General features: G+C 41.6%; 2 protein-coding genes across 3 annotated transcripts in view; one reads left to right on the forward strand and one right to left on the reverse strand.

Annotated features, from left to right (window-relative positions):
• Positions 1-2,979, forward strand: part of prickle2b (prickle homolog 2b) — an 87,544-nt gene extending 84,565 nt beyond the window's left edge. For both annotated transcript variants that reach the window (XM_070959281.1, XM_070959282.1), the window contains 2 exons: positions 260-1,150; positions 1,391-2,979. In XM_070959281.1, coding sequence (XP_070815382.1) covers positions 260-1,150; positions 1,391-2,343 — 1,844 coding nt within the window. In that variant the 3' untranslated portion in view covers positions 2,344-2,979. The remainder of the gene's footprint in view (positions 1-259; positions 1,151-1,390) is intronic.
• A 10,466-nt stretch (positions 2,980-13,445) lies between these two features.
• slc2a9l1 (solute carrier family 2 member 9, like 1) lies at positions 13,446-19,276 on the reverse strand. The gene is made up of 12 exons (XM_070958156.1): positions 19,220-19,276; positions 17,898-17,993; positions 17,577-17,737; positions 17,379-17,503; positions 17,170-17,299; positions 16,787-16,935; positions 16,452-16,639; positions 16,244-16,354; positions 15,464-15,565; positions 14,724-14,799; positions 14,482-14,609; positions 13,446-13,631 (listed from the first exon to the last, which is right to left on the reverse strand). The coding sequence occupies exons 1-12, from the start codon at positions 19,274-19,276 to the stop codon at positions 13,446-13,448; spliced, it is 1,509 nt and encodes a 502-aa protein (XP_070814257.1).
• Between the last annotated feature and the right edge of the window lie 1,090 nt (positions 19,277-20,366).

Raw genomic sequence — 20,366 nt, forward strand, 5'->3', positions numbered from 1 at the left:
TGCAGTGTGTTTATACAATGCTGGGCAAGTTCCATAATGAGTGTTTCCCCCACAAGCTGTTCAGTTACAGCCTCCAGCTCTATTTTCTCACTCAACAAGCAACTATGTAACATGCTACTATTTTCACATAAAACAGCATTTTTAATAAAGACGATAAGAGTTTTAATTTCTGGCTCTTTGATAAAAACATGGTGCTCTGTAGTTTCTAGTCATTTTACATTAACCCTGTGGATTCATGTGTTGTTTATCTTTCCTGCAGGCATTGACCAAGGCCAGATGACATATGATGGGCAGCATTGGCACGCCACAGAAGGCTGCTTTTGTTGCGCCCGCTGTAAACGGTCTCTGCTGGGTCGGCCTTTCCTTCCCAAGCAGGGCCAAATCTTCTGCTCACGCTCATGCAGTCTTGGGGAGGAGCCCAATGGATCAGACTCCTCTGATTCAGCCTTCCAAAGTGCTCGTTCCACCAGAGAGTCCAGACGCAGCTCCAAGACAGGAAAGAGTGGTGGAGGAGGGGGTGGAATGCAGACCGAGAGATTTTCAGGGGAGGTGGACCCACTGTCTTTACAAATGGATCTTCTGAGTCTCTCCAGCCAAACGCCCAGTTTGACTCGTGAGCCACCTGCCTGGCAGAGCCAAGAGCAAGCAGGTGACAGCTATAATTATGAACCCCAGTCAGAACCAACTGTCAACCCCACCCCGCTCCAGCTCCTCAGCCAGTGCAATGTCAGGACTGCCTATAACCCCACCTGCTCTGGACAGAATAATCAACAGCAGGATCACAGGATCAAGGAGAATGGAGGTTTGAAGAGACCACCCATCTCGGCTATGAAGGGCCACTCACTCAATGAGATGTGGTTCCAGCAGCCAGCTCCAGAGGAGTACTATCCACCCAAACTAAGGAGCCAGAAGAGCTTCACAGAGGTATCCCATTGTTCTCAGCACCACAGCGGCTTCTCCTCTGACAAGCGTTCCATCAGCTTGCACGGCTTTCAGAGAGACAGGGACAGAGATGTGGGGCCTCCAGCAGCAAACCAGGTGGCAAGAAGCAGAAACCCCATCAATGCACTTAACTTCCCTGAGCAACTGACCCCTCTAGAGCAGACCCCAAGAGGATCCATGGAGTCCCTGGCCCTGTCCAATGCTACAGGTGGGTATGGTAGTAGTCATTAGACCTCTGCTTGGCCGTGTTGCACTTTTGGCCCTTGTTAACACGGCTAAGGGAGGTTGTGTGTTTTTATTGCAATAGTTCTTGTGTTTTTGGCAGTATACATCACATCTTACTGCTCATGTAATCTAAAATTCAGCTTGGCAAAAGTACCTACTAAAATTGAATGGGTTGACAAGTAAAGGCTAAATTAACATTGAATTCAACTCTATTTCCCTGCAGGCCACTCAGCAGAGGGAGGAGGAAAGCGTCAGGAACACCTTTCTCGTTTCTCCATGCCGGACCTCAGCAAAGACTCTGGAATGAACGTGTCAGAGAAAAGTAACATGGGCACCCTCAACTCCTCAGTGCAGTTTCGTAGCACTGAGTCTGTTCACAGCCTCACAGCCAGTCAGCCCTACATGGAAATGGATCCTCCCAGGTCCTCCCAGTATCAAGTGCAGTACCTCAACCCTCCTAGCATGGGTGTGGGTATGGGTATGACTCATTTACCACCTGGCTTCACCTTCCAGGAGGAGGATAGGGTGAGTTTGGTGAGCAGCGCCAACGCTGCCCGCCTGCCACCCATTAGTGAGCGTAGGATGGGTGGCGTCAGTGGTGGGGGTGGAAGGGGAGCAAGCATCCGGATAGATGCTCCAGAGGAGACTCCTCAAAGGCGACGGCACCACCACCACCGCTCCCGGAGATCCCGCCGGTCTCGTTCAGAAAACGCTCTCAATTTGGTTGCAGAGCGGAGGGTGAGACCTCAAGAAAGACCACAGCTGCGTGTCCATGAGGACTATGACCGCTTCCCACCACCAAGGAGTGCCAGGGACCAGTTTGGAATAGGAGGAGGAGGAGGAAGGTACCAGCCCCAACTCTTCAGGCAGTGCCCCAGGACCACTTCAGACCTGACTCTTCAGAACCCCGGGGCTAGCCGACGCACTGGCTTGAACCAGTACTCCTGGGATGATTATGATGATGATGACTGGTGTTCAACCTGCTCGTCATCCTCCGAATCAGAGGATGAAGGTTACTTTCTGGGTGAGCCAATCCCCAGACCCATCCAGCTGCGCTACCTCAGCAACCAGGAGCTTGTCCATAAGTACAACAACACAGGTATGGGAGGACCCAACCGCAGCGGGCAGCTACACACCCGCAAACGCAGAAAAAGCAAGAACTGCATCATCTCTTAACATCTTGACACTTGGCACAGCAAAAGATTCTCCAGCTTGTGTACACTAACATCCTCCATCTGGAACAATAAGTAAATAAAACTCAGTCCATTTATTCAGTATTGTTGGGTGTTGAATATCATGTAATTGAAAGTCAGTGATGAATTACAGTCAGTTAACAGTGAAAAGCAACAGTGTTTGCATGTTTGTTCATTTTAATGTTTCGGACTATCTCCTGAGTATTAAGGCTAACAGTTACATGCGCAGTTCTATCAAGTCACAACATTTATCAAAAGCTGATGTGCAATTTCTTCGTAACTTCATTTCCATGCAGCAAACATGTGTACAAGATAGTCGGTTTGGTACAGTTTAGCTTTTTCATGCAATGTGATTTAGATATAGGATATACTGTACTATTGTATTCAGTTCATAGTATGTACATAGATAAATGAATTAATAATTTCACTTAAGTTAAGGAAGTCTGTGTAAATATGGTTGTAAATGAGGCCTCACATATTTTTATATTTTGTATGGATAGAATCATTTATGTATTAAATATCTATAATGTAGAGATAGAAAATGGCAAAAACAACTTATGCATGTTTTATTTGGCTGACCTGGTCCTGCATTTGGAATAAAGGAGTATTTCAGTGAGTATTTTGATTGACAGCTGGTGTTTCTCTCCAGAGAATGGCAACATGTGTGCACAAGTGTTGCATAACAGTGACTTCTCGCCTACCAGTCACCTTCTCCATCTGTTTATTGCATAAATGAATGAAAAGTGTGGGGTAGAGGTTGATTAAAGAGTCACCCTCCACTGGATTGACCGTAATGGGTGCTGTCACATTCAAACACACACAGCTCCATTGTCCTGGAAACAGATGCCACTGAAGTTCTAGTTTATTGCATCAGCCTATACAAGTTTGAAACTGTCGACAAAGGTCTAGAGATTTAGTTACTGAAATCTGGTGATGCTTTGTCTAAGTATTTTTTCACCCATGCTAACAGTGTGGCAGTGTTAGTTTGTGGGTTCACCACTTCAGTCCAGACTGATAAATCTTATCAACTACTTGATGAATTGCTATGAAATTTGTGGGTGGCTTGTGGTGTTCCCCTCCTTTTTATTTTAGTGTCATCATCATGTCACATATTTAATTTGTCCAGCACTGTTATATGACCAAATACATGCAAAACCAATGATATTCCCATCAGCCTTAGCTGTGCTTTTACAGCTAATTAGCAAATGGTAGCGTGCTATAAAGCTGAAATCAGATGTTGAATATTTATAGTAACCATTACACCAGCTAATTGCCTGCATGTTAGCATCATCATTGTGAGCATACCATGCTGACATTTGCATTTATAGCTCCAAACACCACTGTTCCCAAATACAACCTCAGTGAGCAGCTAGCATGGCTGTAGCCTCTTGGTCTTGTCTATTTGTAAGAAACAAATCCAGATTGAGCTCTATTGTTTAAATATTGGCATGAACAGACAGTATAACAGGTTGTATCTGTAAGTGTTAAGCAGTGTCATACTGTAAATTGGATTGCCTCTGACGTCCATGTGGTCTGGGGATTACTGCCGCTAGCCCCCATAATCCACACACAAACACACATATGTTTGGAACAAGGTGTGTGAACGCCAATCTCTTGATTAGAGGCGATGAAGCACTAATGCTGCTGACATGCTTGGCACATTAGTGCGTTTACTTCACCTAACCTCAGCTTCCAAGGCGTGTGCTCCAGCTTTCATGTTTACTCTGGGACACTCTGGGATAACTCCCAGACGGGGTGGAAAGGACTCCTCATTTAGTCAGGCATGATATGACAAAACCAGCTGCAAAAACATGTGAAATACATTATGTCAGACTGCTGATGGCCCAGTCCGTAGATGTAGACTTTGCCCTGCTTTTAGCAGACTGCTAGTCACATCGGCTGCAAGTTTGGATGAATATCACTGCAATCATTGTCTCCAAGTGTGATGAGACATAGAACAAACTCCTGTCTTTAGTCATGTGGATATTATTGTCCCTGACACATGAGCTTCCTTGACATGATCATTAACTTAGCTCATATTGGTTTGTTTGTTTCTTTATTAGTCCCTTGCCAGGACTTTATCTAATTCTGGGGTGTCTCCATGTGTTTAATTAAAACCTAATGGAAGCCATACAGTGAGGGGTGGCACAGATTGTGGCCATATGCTTCGCGGGCCGTGCCATGTTCAAGGTAGCGGATGGTGGGGAGATAATCCTCAAGTTGCGTGGATGCTTCCAGTTGTGACGGTTGTGTTGTCAGCCAAGCTGTGACTGCCAGTAAATTTGATCCACCAGTGGTTAGGTAGTTTTGCTGCACAGTTTACAGTCTAGTGGCAGTGTTGAAATATTGTTGGCAGTTTTATCGTTTTCTGATCATATGATCATCACTGATGATGAACAACATTTTCCAGAGCTTGCAACATTCATTTTTACCTGCTTATCTTGTTTTAAGATGAGCTCTATTTTATATTCATCAAGTAAAATAGTGAGAAAAATTGCACAGCAATCAGAACATTTAACATCTGGCACTAACATATTTTGGAATGAGTTCAACTCTCTTATTCCTGCTTTTGCCTTCTCTATGTTTTATTGTTCTTTAGTTCTTCAGTCGAAAAGTATGCTTACAATGTCCTTAATTTATACTGATAATTGCATAAAAGGTTTGTGTAAAACTTATGAAACTGTATTTTCATGAAAAATAGGGGAGCTGTCTAAAATCTGAATGTGTACATTTTAATCACAGGTGTTAATTACCCCTAAAATAACTACTGAGCAGCAGAACTGGGGCCTAATTAGAGAATTAATTCAGCATTCTGAGCAGAATAAAACAACTGTTGCATGGAAACACAGTTCAGTGTTATTAGTGCAGGTCTATATTAAGTAAGTTTGAGAATTTCAATTTTCAGCAGGAAAAGCAGCTGTCAGATTAGACTGTCAGCATTTTTCAGGGGTAATTTAGGATCTGGCAAATTAAAAACTCTCAATCAGGTTTTGAGGTGTAAAATGGTCAAAGCGCATCTAGTCACATAACTACCATCATGACAGGTCCTTAAATGGCCTGGAATGCATATAAAACATTAGAACATGGGGAGAAAAATGATGATCTACCTTTCTATCTGCTCAGCAAACTCCCTTTAATCTGTCTTAAATAGATTGGCATTTTGTTTAAGAAGTGTATGATTTTGCCATTAAAGTGCTGTGAAATCAGGTATCTGTGACATAATCAGATGGAATTTCATCAAAGACATTTAAAAAAGAATCATACCTTTACTATATTGTGAAGTTGTATGGCCTTCATCATAAATATTGTATATTCAGGGTTAGGGTCTAAAAATTGAAACATCATTAGTATTAGTCAAAAAATAAACTAAAAAAAAACCTCCATTCATTCATAAACCAACAAAGCAGACTACTCATGTGTGTAGTACTTGTGTATTGAAGTCCACTTCAGTTTGAAAATGTACCACTTCATTAACAGCCACATATATGCTGGTGGTTGTATATATGAGTGTGCAGGCCCAGATGTACAGCTGTCATGAGTTGAAGCTGTTTGAGTTGTTTTGAGAGACTCTTAAAGCCATAATTACCGGTCCTTAAGAGCAGAACGGCTGCAAATTACAGCTGTGCTTTGAGCAAACTAAAATAGCCTGATTCAATTATTTACAAATGAAGAATGCCAATGGTGTGTTATCGCACACACAACCATCTTACTTTCATGGGCATGCAAGTACGCACAAACTCTCCCACCGCACACATACACACTCTGGGCTGGTGAATAGGAGATGCGTGACAGGACTGACTGAGGCCTTACCAGCAGTCTCCCCTCCTTCAGCTTCGTCATGTGTGTTCAATTACCACAGCGAGACTGCACCAGAACAATGCCAGGAGGCACACAAATACAGTCATCACAGTATCCTACAATCTGACATTTAGAGAATTCTTCAAGGTTACATGGAGGTAGCATGGAGTCTTTGTCTCTTCCTCAGAGTGTGAAATCCCCATAGTCCAACACTACATCCGGATATGTCAGGGATAATTTGCTCTATATGGCTCATAATCCACATGACAGGCAGCAGGGAACTTCCCTCCCTGATAGCCCACTCACAGAATCCCCTCTGTGTCATGACTTAGTCTCACTGTCGTGTCTGAGAGGCTCACTTCTCCTGAGGTGAATGTGTTAATATTGTGTGACAGTAACCCCGCTGTCCATCTGCTACTTCTCTTCTCTTCTCTTCTCTTCTCTTCTCTTCTCTTCTCTTCTCTTCTCTTCTCTTCTCTTCTCTTCTCTTCTCTATCACCCCGCTTTCTTAACTTCCTACTTTCTTACTGCATACCAAACCACCAGACCCAAAATGTAATTAGCTCCAACAACTTCCCTGCTGTTTACATTCAACCAGCTCTCCATTGCCTGCAAAAAAAAGAAAGGATATTGAATGATAGTTAACTAGTCAAGCACAGTTTTAGACTTGTAGACTCTGACTAAACCCACTAATCCCAAAATGCTTTCTCACCCACATAAGCATGACCTTTGCCCTTCCACTTGCCTCAGCTATGACTGGTCAACACTTTGTATACGATTCAGCTTCACTACTCAAACTAATTTCTTTTTTTTCTGTAGGCTTGACCTCAGGTTTTTGCAAAGTTTAAAAAAAATAAATTAAACACTGTAAATAATCATCACACACATTCTACAGCGTTAATTAGAGCTCATAATAAGTCTCTATGGGGTTCCTCATTAGGCCTGATTGTTGTCTTCCAGCCACAGTGAGAGAAAATAATGATTCATTTCCACTGTGTGCTCAGTTTGACACGTGGCACGGCAGAGTGCTGCCAGGTTCGGGTTAATCCACAGCTCCAACGGCCCGAGGGGCATCTCACCATAATGGGGAATGGCATGCTGGGTACCTCGATGTTTCGCTGCCAGAGGGCCGTCTGGTTCGTGATATCAGCCCGTTCCACCCCTCCTCACTGTGACTCATTAACAAGCTCAGGTCTCAGGAGGGGTCCCATCTGTGTGCCACCTGTACGAAATCACCACCGAACAACATTTAATGCAGCACACCAGTCGTTTCAATGTTTCCCTCATGCATATCAGCTCAGTGACTGTTGTGTCAATTCACGTCTTTCCTGCCTTTTCTTCTTTCTTTTTCTCTGCCCCCACCTCTCTCTGTCTCTGTCCGTCCACTTTGCAGAGATGATGGATGGACTGATTAGTCCTCCAGTCGTAAATGAGGAAGACAGGATCTTTGATGTTGACATTACAGCAACACATTTTTCCAAGACTTTCCAAGACCTACAAATTATCGTTAGACTGTGATTTATATAATGGCAAATGGGCCTTTTTGTCACAAACTATTTTTAGTTGTAATAGATTGCATGTGTTTGAGGAAAGCTGTTATGAAATTTAATTTTATGAAAATGTTGGTTTGATGGTTATTGAGCAAACATTTCATTCAATAAAACAAAGGTGTTTAAGTTATAAACCTTAAGACCTTCATGACATCAAACCTCATTTTTTATGCGTTCTGTGGCTCCAGTTTTCTCAGCAATAGCCAAAAACAGCACTTTCTTTAATGGCCTCACTGTATGACTGTCCTCTTGAGTCTTTATTATTAAAATGTGTCAATCTTATGGCATCTTTGGCTGCACTATTAACAGATCACTTTTCTTCTGTTACAGTGTAGCTGCTTGGACGTGTTTGCTGTCCTCAGCAGCTGATGCATGAGTTTTGGTCTTCTAGAACCTGTATTATGTATCATATCTGTTTATGACAGACACGCTGTAATGTTCACATTATAACTCAGCTACCTCCTGTTATATCTGGTAACGAGTCTTGTTCCCATGCCAGCACCCATTTTGCCAGACATGGGGTCACCTTTTATCAGACTGTGGGTGGGTTTTTGTCACAATCCAGCCATTTGAGGAAGGAGAAGGGGAGACCACACACAAGAGTTGTAGTTAAAACGGTTTATTTTAACTAACTAAAAGAAAAGAGAGAACCTCAATTAAACAAAACTGAACAATAGAGTAGAGTGAACAAAACCCAAATGTAACCAAACCCAAACAAATAGTGGAAGCCAGTGTAGAGAGAGAAAAGCCCCTTTCAGACATGGAATCTGAAACACTCCTGGCTTCATCAAAACATTGGACCTAGCAGGCAGTCAGACCAGGTGAAGGGAATTCTACCTGATGACCTGACTCCACCGTCCAAACTCCTGCGAGGTAAGACCATAGAGCGTAAGCATGTCCACAGATGCTCCAACTAAAGAGGCGGTTGTCCACATATTGTAATGTAGATATGGTAGAAAGAAGATAGCCCTTTAGGCTGAATATAGGGTGCATCATTGGTTAGCTCTTTAATGGTTTGGTGGTGGCGCAGCAGGTAGTGCATGTGCCTCACAGCAAGAAGGTCGCTGGTTCAATCCCCGGGTTGGGCAGGGCTTTTCTGTGTGAAGTTTGCATGTTCTTCCCATGCATGCATGGTTTCTCTCCGGGTACTCCGGCTTCCTCTCACAGACCAAAAACATGCTCATTAGGTTAATTGGTGACTAAAATTGTGCTTAGGTGTGAGTGTGAGTGTGAATGGTTGTCTGTCTCTATATGTTGCCCTGCAATCAGCTGGCAACCGGATCAGGGTGTACCCCGCCTCTCGCCTGTTGACAGCTGGGATAGGCTCCAGCCCCCCTGCAACCCCGAAAAGGGATAGTCGGGTATAGAAAATGGATGGATGGTTTACAATGAGGACCCCCACGCAGTAACATTGCCATGTTTACAAAATACTGACATCTCTGTGAAATGCTTTTTACAATATGAAATGCTTTTTACATATAACTTCAAGACAAGGTTTCATTGGCACAGACACATTGAGCTCCTTCAGTGAGACCACTGACTAGTGTCAGTGTGACCTCCTAATTCCCCTGACATCTGCTACTCATCTTCTCCCACTTAGACAAAGTAGATAATCTTCAGAGACAATGGACAATGTAATCAAGTGGAATTCTGTGCATCCTGTGCACTAACTTGACATTCTTTCTTTTGATAATCATATTCACATGGCTAATACAGAACAGCATGTGTAGGCCTGTTCACCGGGGAAATCAGCACAGTTATTGCATGTCCAGAAATCATCCAAGTATACCGATGTACAACTTGAGACTTATGAAACAGTGAGTCATTTAATCTGTAATGCATCCAACTCTGTTCGCTCTTCTCTGATTTGTAGCGCTGCCTGTGAGCTCAGTGTTGCCAGGCGGAGAGACAGAAGAATAATGGCCCTCATTTCACCTTTTCTTTTCTATGCATGGGTTCACCACTGGAGGAGGATTTTACTTTCTGCTGGAGTCTCAGTGGAAGCTATAAAAGGCCTAAAAAGACCATTAGGCACCATAAAAATACTGCTCTTAAAGCAGAACAGAATCTTCTGCTGTTAGTGTCTTGTGTTTTGCCATCATGCAAAAGTTAAAATAATATGAAGACATAAGAGATGGTATTGAGTATCTTTTGCAAATATGTACTAACATATTCTTAGGCAGAGGTAAAAATGCTGATGAATAAACCTTAGAGGTACTGCATTTAACATGTATCCAAAAGTCTTGAAGTCTGCTGAGTCATATGTGGCTACAGTGCAATTTCCACATATAGTGACAGATTGAAAGAGATTGCTTTAGTAATAAAAAATAAGAAAAGAAAAACACGAAAGGTCCTCAATCTGATACAATATTGGATGGAAAGACACCAAGTTCATATTCTGTAACACAAGCAGGCTACAAATTTTAAGTTTGAACATGAAAAATGTTAAATTTAAATTATACTATAACAGCAAATACAATTGGTGTTTCACCTTTATATCAGAGTAAAATGAGATAACAGCACCTGTCAGCCATGACACTGAATTTAAATTCTTTTGCCTTTGTTGCTATGGGCTACAGTTAGTCTTTTGTGCTAAGGCGCACACTGTGGAGGCTTGACCATGTCTCGTGCATCTCTGCAGAGGATTAACACTGCCATCTGTTGATAGATCACAGCCATTACAGCAGTAAACTAAAGCCACTAGACCCAGACATACACATTATTAGCACCATGCCTTGCTAAATCCTTATTCGGTGAGTTTCTCAAAAATGATAATTACATCCATGTGATTATCTTTGGGCTTGTTTTAAATTGGACCAGAGTCACTTTGTTTATCACTTTTCTGTGAATCATCTGTGCCATTATTTTTGCATCTCGTCACCAGCAGGATACAGAGGTCTGCAAGAGTAAACCATTCACGATGGTTTCTCCAATTAATGCTCCAGTTAATCCTCCTCCAGTGTTAACAAGGCGCAGCAGGACATCAGTGCAGGATGATCAGCCTAGCCAAGGCACTGCCAATCACAGCTCCAATCCCCAAAGTGCTGGACTGTGGACAGAGTGTGCTTAGCAGTTAATGAAGACCCTGTGGCTGCTAGCAGCTGCTGGCTACTGATAAGGAAGAGGAGACCTTCAAAGACTCAAACATATATCTTTGTAGCCAGTTAACTACTCAAAGAGCCAACTGGGGGTGAGAGGGTCTCACAGGCCAGGACTTAAGTGGTTTGCAGAAGTTACACTAATGATGGAGGAATGAGGGAAAGGCACAAGGATAGTGGAGAAAATGTCCTGAGAAAGAAAATGTCCAGTAAGCATCAGTGATTCTAGTGTGTAGAAAATGCTGACACAGTGCGGTGCAACATAGTACATACTGTATAAGTAAGCAAGACAACACAAAGAGCACAACACCTGATGTCCCAAGAAGAGGACAAATGGAAAATGCCTGTAGAATATGTAAAATTCTCCCATTAGGAACTAGTCCTACCATTACACTGTAGAGAGAATACTTAGATACTGTCTACTTTAGAGCATGGATATAACTCTTGAAAGAATAAATAACAAATTTTTCCTCTTACAAATAAAAGTTGAATTTAAGAGCAATAAAATGTATCACTGATCAGTGTATCACTTTCAGGGGTTTTGCTGCTACAGCCTTACTCACTCTGGTATGACCGCTAGATTATGGTGGCTAATGTTTGCAAGTGTTAGCAAACTTTAGGTAAATATTACGGGACAACATACATAACTAAATCAGTTGGCTGCCTCTCTTCTCCACACTGTTAAAGTAGTTAAGCAAGTTAGCTACATTCTAGATAGTCATAGTTAAGTTTTTAACCAGTATCGACTGTTCAGCAAAAGTTGCAGAGTCTCATTGAAAGGATATGAGAGTAAAAGAACCAAGTCGAATTTCATTGTGATTAAGTGATTAACACCAAGGTCGCCAATGTCTTCAAAAAAACAGCCACCACCTCAGTGTGACCTCGATCAACTGGCCCTGAGAGAGACAAAGGAAGAGAAAAGACACAATGTTGTGGGACAGTTTCCATTTATTTCACTCCCTGCAGTGGTCAAAGAACAGACAGCAGAGCCCAGAGGGACCAGTGAATGATTTATTGCTGGGGAGCTGAAGGAAGCAAACTACTGACCTCTTAGTGACAAACACATTGCAGCTGCAGGTACAGTTTAACAAGGTGTGGGTAAGCTACATGATGGCACAAGTGTAAATACGAATTACAAAAATATCAATACTATTGAGTACAATTACTTTGATTTAACTCAGTGGACTCTGTGCTATTTTTCACTTTCAAGTATAGTTAAGTGTACTAAAGTCATCTTTTAGTACCACTTGAGTAATACTTAAATATACTTGAAGTGTGAACAGTATACTAAATTGGCATTATTTTGCCTTAAGTTTACAGAAGTTCACCAGTGAAAATCAGGATTCACACACTTGCTGTACAATTGTGTTGAATCACCAATTTGTTGAAAATATACTTAAATATACTTAAAGCTAAATTAAACAAAGGACATGAAAAGGACTTTACAAGTACACTTAATTACTATTAAAAGTATTTGTCATTTAGTACACTTTTTAAAATTACAGTTAAGTACAATTTATGAAATTATATGACGAGCCTTTATTCTTTCTGTGACAGATCACATGGAGCAGGACAAATGAGCAAAGAATGAGTGCTAGACACCTGTGATGGACTCCAGCAGCTCAGAGACATGCAGGTAAGGGATGAACAGTCACGAGGACAAAATATTCACACAATATATTAACCAAACAATTTAAATCTTTCATTAATACTTTTATTCAAATGTGGGTGGGAAAAGTAAATCTAGCTTCCTGTTATGCCATGGAACTAAAGTGATGCCTAATTCTTTAATCCCTTGAGTCAACATTGCATTGAAAACAAGAGCATTTTCCATCACACTGAATGCTAGACCATAAGACTTGAGTAGTTTTTCCTGAATGGATATAAAACCTCATTTAACGACAACGTTTTTTTTTTGTCATACACTCTGACATGTTGAGGACTGACAGTAGAGTTCTGACTTCCCTGTAAAGGAAAATCAAAGTCCTCTTTTCTCAGCCCTGTGATATCAGAAGCATGTGTTACAGAATGTGCCTTTTACATGTATTGTTAGAGCAAAACCTTAAGAAAGCCATTTTAATCTGAAGTGTGCTGAAGTATCATGTTTCAGTACACTGAGCGATAAATTGCTTGGTGTAACCTGTTCATTTTCTACACTGACTCTTCTTAGACATGTGTTTATTGAGTGTAAAAGTATAGCTGCTTATTTTCCAAGTTATTTGCTGTTCTAGGTGTTAAAGTTGGTGTTAGTAAATGTGGGATGTGGTCTCCAAAATTCCACAGAAAAATCTTCTGCTGTGATATAGGGAGGAACTGGAAGTGACAGAAATAACGGAATAACGCGGAATTGACATCAAAAGTGACATCTGTCTATGAACAATGACAAGCAAGAAAATACTACAGTTCATTAGTGTTTACAGGTTTGTCTCAGTAATTTAGCTCCAGTTCTTCTTCAATTGAAAGCCTTCTGTTTCCCCCCATAATGTACAATGTTTATTGACTGTTGCCTTTGCAGCTAATTAAATTACTTCAGAAACAATAAATATTGTCCTTTTAGCCACACATTATTCCTCTAGTAGCTAGTTTATTCCACTAGCTAGTGTGAAGCAAAAATCTGTAGCAACTCTGTCTGGACTGCCTTAAAACTTGGTCTCCATTCCTTCTTCCTCTGAGAAGGATTTTCCACAGATAGTTATGGCTTTGAACTCCTTAGAGATCTCGAGCAGGGTCTTCCCTTTAGTCTCAGGCAGGATGAAGAAGGTATAAATACAACCCAGCAGGCATACACAGGCAAAAAGCACAAAGCTGTAGGAGTCCAGGGCATTCTGAGACAGAGGAGAGGGAGGGCAACGCATCGGAATGAGCTTTCATGAAAGTGCTGTGATGGTGTTTGTCTTTCACCACAACATGACACATAAATAATGTTTCCACTGATATTCAAATACCTACTGCATACTACTTTCTATCACATAAGCGATCATCATCGCATTTACAATTAAACTCGCTACCTCAGGCTGTGGCCAACAGCATGCATGGCCTATTATTTGTTCATGAACATCCTAATATTGATTAGGGGATAATGATGTTGCTGGATAGCTAACTAGTGTTGTTGTTAAACATACTATTAACTTTTATATATTGAGTGTCAACTGTATGCAGAGTTATGGACTTTGGATCTTGCCAGCATTGTGACTCAAAGCTGAGTCTACGGGTACTATGATCTGAGCAGACAACAGATTCTTCCCATTGCCAAGTCGTATCTAAGGTTTATCCTATTTACTGGAACCATCAACAACATTTCCATTACATACAAACTTTTTGAAATGGTGATGATTGCTCCGGGTATTAGTCATACCCCCATGTGTTTCCATGAAAGTCATAGCTTGTGAAAAACTTCAGATTTGTATTGCAAATGTAATTAATAGTGTCTTTTTTTTCTTTTGGCAAGTGACCATAATACTGATCGAGGAATCTATTATCAGGAATTAATGGACTCTGCTAAGGCAACCATCAGGTGTTCTGGTCTACTCATCCATTATTTCTTGATAATGGACATTAGCCCTTGCATAATCTGTATTGTTAAGAAATTTCATGTTTGTCTTTAAAAAAAAGTTTTCTGCTGCTTTCGCAGAGTAAGCTTTAGCATGTTGCTTTTTTCATGATTGTTGTACTCACAATAAGGAATGGAAAGGTTAGGCCCATTATTGCAAACGTCAACCAGCGAAGGAACCCCACAAGGACAGATGCTGCCAGTAGATTGGACTGGATGAAGACCTCACTGTTGAGAGTAGGTCCAGCTCCCCCTGATGACACAGGGGATTCAGTTCATAGTGTTTGCATAAAAACACCTTTTCTATGTGGTGCAGTGTGTAATAGGTTGAATTTCTTTTTGTCACTCAGCTGAGTGAAGCACATACCAGGTCCTCCGCAGAAGAGGATGGTGAAGAGGATGATCAAAAAAGTGGTCATGTATGGAGCCCAATCACTGGAATTCTGCATGAAGACAGTTGTGTTTATGAATGGATTCTGCTGTGTAGACAAATTTTAGTGCAATTACTTAAATTCTTCTTTTCTTCCCTACAGAAATCATTGTTAATACACATTTTGTCTAGTATATTTTCATATTAATGTTCATGACATTAAAGGGTCCATTCACTCAAATTCCAAAACCACATTTTCTGACTCACCCTGAGTGTCAAGCCGTGCGGACAATTTGGGTTTTATCTGCTCTGGTTTTGAGATACCTGTTTTCTGAGGTTTCTGCATTCACCCCAGTACAATGGAGGTCAATGGAATCTCATCTGGGGTGTTCACGGGGACTATTACTTTAACAATTTCCACTGTGGATTATCAAGAGTAACTGGTACATTGTTTGTGGGAAGAAATATTGCTTTTGAGTTTGCCATGAGCACCTCAAACAAAATCTCCATTCAATTCCATTGTATTTGGGTAGAGTAAGAAATCCCAGAGACAGATGTCTAAAACCTGTGCAAAACCTCCCCCCCAAAAACTCACCATTTGAAAGTACTAGGTGTACAAAAACATATGAAAATATGCTCTCTTTGTAATTTGGGTGACTTGACCCCCTTTAAAATAAATATCTTATCACCTCACAAATGGCTATATCAGTATCAGTATTCAGAGGTAACAGGTTTACCTTCAAATTGAGTGTGACAGTGAACAACACCCAGCAGACAGACATGAGACCATAACACCCCCAGAACAGTGGCCTCCTCCCTATACGATCGATCAGCAGTCCCTGAAAGAGAAAGAGGTCAAAAACAACGGTAGAATTTAAAAATATGCTATATTTGCTGTAGCCTCAGACACCACAGGTGGATGCTGGGATGGACATGAAGTTTTTGAAATGCTATATGAATGGCATGTTACTGCAGTAACCACTAGAAGGTACACCAGAGAACTCAGACCATGTAGAATTTTGGAATTTGCATGAAGTAAACGCTCAACACAGCAACATTTGAGGTGGCTACCATTTTGTTAATTCTGAAATCACAGCTTACAAAGGCACCAGCAGCAAATGGCAAGTGTGTTTTAGAGGTTTCCTGCTCCAACACACCTGATTCAAATGAGTGGCTCGTTATCAGGCCACTGCAGAGCTTGATGACGAGCTGATCATTTGAATCAGGTGTGGTGGAGGAGGGAAATATCTAAAACATGCAGGGCAGTGGGGCCTGAGGACCGGAATTGAGAAACACTGCACTACAGGCATCCGCTACCATCCCCATACTGCCCCTACTGTTCATATATGGATTGCATCTCAAATGCGTGTTTGCATGCATTCATTTCTGAGGACATGCTCAGTCAATGAGTAGAAAAAAGCAACATTTCTATGTCAAGAGGAGATGGCCTGTACATTGACTGCAGTGAAGAAGAGACACTTTTAAGAGCTCAGGTACACAGAGAGGGAGCTACTCACAGAGGAGATGTAGGTGACGATTTCAGTCATCCCAAGACCAAGAGTGACATAGCGGATCTTGTCTTCTGCTATACCTGCCTCCAGGAGGATGTCAAAAGTGAAGGTACTGACCTGGGAAGGAGAGAAGCATTGGTTTGATTCTGACAGGCTCTAATCTTCATTGTTTGGATGTTAAAACAAGCAAGAAATAAGGAGTTTCCATCCTCACAACAGACATGCCCGACAGCTGGTTGGAAATGTAGACGATCCACATGGTCACAAGCTGCCAGCGGATAGTCTTGTCCCTCAGGAGCTGCAGAGCACCTGTTGGTGGGGCTGCCTCAAAGGCCGCCTGCTCAGCCAACATCTCCTCCATCTCATCTTTGTAGTCACCTTGGCCCCACAGACTCTGGAGAGCTGGGATGAGAAGGACCAGAGACAAAGACACAAGACTCTGAGAAATACACTGCAGAGTGATAAAAATCCAACAGAATCTGTGTTGGACCACAACCTACAATGTCACAGGTACTCTACAACATACAAAATATAAGGAAATATACCAACCTTTTTTGCAAGCCTTGGCATCACCTTTCTCTATGAATAAGTATCGGGGAGCCTCAGGAAGAAAAGGTAAGACTATAATCTGAAGCACTGCGAAAAACGCAGGGACACAGAGGACAATGTTCCACAGCTCCTCACAACCAAGGATCTCACTGAAAAAAACAACGAAATCTTTATTTACGCTTCCTAATGTTGAGTTGAAGCTCTTTTTGCAAAATTGTTAAATCTTAAAAAACCTTCTGTAACTCGTCTGTCTCCCTTGAGCCAACTCACCTTTTTGTAAAAATTAAAGACTTGTCATTAATATTTTATATGTTCAGTGTACACTGATCTTATCATCGGAAGTAATCAAAACAACTGTTGTCTCCTCATACATAAGTGCATACCTCAGTCCAAAAAACTGTCCAGACAGTTTGCCCAGTGATAGGAAGGTTGCATAGCTCAGAGTCACAATGCCTCTTAGCTTCCTGGGTGAAATCTCCGCCAGGTAGATTAAATGGGTGCTCAATGCCACGCCTGCAGGCCACGAGACGACCACGTTAACCAGCCAGGTAAAAAACAATGTGTATTATGCCTGTTACAGAATACGGCTTACCTGTCGAGCAGCCATACAGGAACCTTGACACAATGATCATTTCATATGATTTGGCACTTTTACTTGTCAGCACGATCCCTGCTGCAGCAATGACAACAAAGCTGTTGCAGATCATCATCTTTTTTCTGATGAAAGAACACAAATCACTTCAAGTCTCTTTAGGCTCTTTGAATGCTGCATTAACTCTCTCTCACTCACCTTCCCAGCAAGGCTGAGACAAATCTGACACTGATGGTACCACATAGTCCCCCGACAGCATAAAAGGAAACAATAAGGGACCAGATCATCGTGATCGTCTGTGGTGGTGGAAGCTCTTCATATCTGTTGTACCAGCTGCTGTTGATGAAGCGCTGTATGTACTGCAGAGAAAGTGCAACATCATCAAAAATGATGGTCCTTTTTATTTTTCACATTTCAACAGACAACCACACTCTCACTCAGCCTCTACCAGTGGCCAGAGGTGAGGATTTGGAGCAGGAGTTTGAAGAGAGGAAGAGGATGGAAGGTGATGCATCTCACCAGTGAGGGGGAACTCAGTTCAGTAAGATGGAAACCAAACTGAAAGCTTCCGCCAAATCCCAAAATAATGATGAGAAGCACAACTTTTCCGCGGGTCTACAAAGCAGAGCAACAAACAGAAACAGGAATCAGAGGTAGTTAGAGAGGTCTAACAGAGGTCTTTTGAACCTCCTTCATTCCTGTATATGGTCTTTTGGGTTTGAAGTTGCCACATGTTGGAAAAAGCTCTGCAGAGCCACTCAAAGACACTAACAATACTTCTGGAAGTTAGGCTCTTTTTGAGATCTACGCAACCCCAACCCTGTATGTTAATGATGGGGAAATGTACTTTCATGTGCAGAGCCAAATCTGTCAGAGTAACATAAGCTGTATACCTGATCAGTGCAACCTCCAGCAAATATGGCAGAAGAAAGTTACAATATACAATTGAGATAAGACTTTATTGATCCCACACAGGGGAAATGTAGTCATTACAGCCAGCAAATATTACAAAGAGCGAGCGCACTGTCACAAAGAGGTCAAAATAAAAAGTGTACACGGAATAGAAAAACAGCAGTAAAAATGCTAAATGTTGTGTTGCACTTTAGAAATACTAGAACTATGTATATGCACAATCCTATTCATCCCATTCTTCTTTGGCCAATGCTGAAACACTGGTTCATGCATTTGTCTCATCTAACAAAACAGACTTTCCTTTGGCTTGCCTGAATCAACTATTAACAAACTACAACTTGTACAAAATACTACTGCTAGAATACTAACCAAAACTAGAAAATTTGATCATATCACCCCCGTTCTTATTTCATTGCACTGACTCCCCAAACATGCTAGATTTGACTTGAAGATTCTCACAACTGTTCTTATCATATGTGTCAAATATTCTGTTTGTTATGCTTTGTATGTAGTTCTCAGCTAATGTCATTTCTTTCCATCTTTGTGTTACTGAAACTCAAACAAAATTTTTATCTTTTCTAAAATTCGTCAGCTCTTAATGTGATGAGTGGTTAAAACTATAACTTGGAAACTGGCAACATGGAATGACTCAGCTGAAATTAGTCTCTGAGCTCTGACAATCTCGAAAACAACCCTACTTGCCAAAAAACTAGATGTTATTGTGTTTTTCTTCCATTTTCCTTGTTAGTAAAAGTTTGTTGGAGCTAAAGCATAACAGGTTTACACAGGAAAAATAACAATGTTTATATATTTATATATTATGTTAACATGTATTTCTTACTCCCTCAACTGTGAACATTTATATATACATACATACAAAGTCAGTGTCTCCTATTAAACAAATTGAGCAGAACTCAGTGAAAGCCTACCAGCTGTCGCAGCAAAGTCTCCATTCTGTCTTGACTGACATGAACCTTACATTGCATGTGACTAGACCGCTCTACTGACTTAAGTATTTCAGGTTGCTTATCATTAACTTTTCAGACTTCATGACTAGAAATACAGTAACCAAGCATCATCCCATGACGCAGACAATGACTCCACCTGTCTGAGTAACTCGTCTGTCTGCTGGAGGGGACAGATGTTACTCTGCTATCAATCTGATCAATCTGGTTGTGGTTTTATGATAATGGATTGTGCAGGGTTACAAAAAAAAGGTGTTACATGCATTCACACAACTACCTTTAGAATTGTACAACTAAAACTAATTTACAGGTCTGTGGCTGCTTTTATCTGATAATTTTTTTTTTTTTCATTTTGGGTGGCACAGTGGTGTAAGCAGGTAGTGCATGTGCCTCACAGCAAGAAGGTTGCCGGTTCGATCCCGGGTCAGGCGGGGCCTTTCTGTGTGAAGTTTGCATGTTCTTCCCATGCATGCGTGGGTTCTCTCTGGGTACTCTGGCTTCCTCCCACAGACCAAAAACATGCTCATTAGGTTAATTGGTGACTCTAAATTGCCCCTAGGTGTGAGTGTGAGCGTGAATGGTTGTCTGTCTCTATATGTTGCCCTGCGACCGGTTCAGGGTGTACCCAGCCTCTTGCCTGTTGAAGCTGGGATAGGCTCCAGCCCCTCCGCAACCCTGAAAGGGATAGGCAGTATAGAAAATGGATGGATGGCATTTTCATTTTCACATACTCATGTGGGTGTTTGATGACCAGACATTGTAGTTTCTCTCAATATCTAAAAAAGGCCAAGACACAGGTACAGTGTGTAGAGCATAACCATGTTACTGGGGATTTGGCTAAATGCAGACACATTAGAGCCAACATTAAAACCCAGACCTGTCAACTCTCCCATTTATCCCAGGATTCTCCCGTATCTTACCCTTCTCTCCAGCTGTCCTCCTGTTTAAATATTTGACGTAAATCTCCCATAGTTTTAACTCCATCCATCCATCCATCCATCCATCCATCCATCCATCCATCCATCCATCCATCCATCCATCCATCCATCCATTTTCTATACTGCCTATCCCTTTCGGGGTTTGCCTGTCCCAGCTGTCAACGGGCGCTGGG

This window comes from Chaetodon trifascialis, chromosome 3 (assembly GCF_039877785.1).
Source record: "Chaetodon trifascialis isolate fChaTrf1 chromosome 3, fChaTrf1.hap1, whole genome shotgun sequence".
In the NCBI taxonomy this organism is placed as follows: domain Eukaryota; kingdom Metazoa; phylum Chordata; class Actinopteri; order Chaetodontiformes; family Chaetodontidae; genus Chaetodon; species Chaetodon trifascialis.

Excerpts from the sequence above, each read along its gene's own strand:
- slc2a9l1 (XM_070958156.1), bottom strand. The coding sequence starts at position 19,276 with ATGCAATGTAAGGTTCATGTCAGTCAAGACAGAATGGAGACTTTGCTG. Across the intron at positions 16,936-17,169 it reads GGACAGTTTTTTGGACTGAG|TGAGATCCTTGGTTGTGAGG; the intron begins GTATGCACTTAT and ends TGTTTTTTTCAG. Across the intron at positions 15,566-16,243 it reads TCGTCACCTACATCTCCTCT|GGACTGCTGATCGATCGTAT; the intron begins GTGAGTAGCTCC and ends TTTCTCTTTCAG.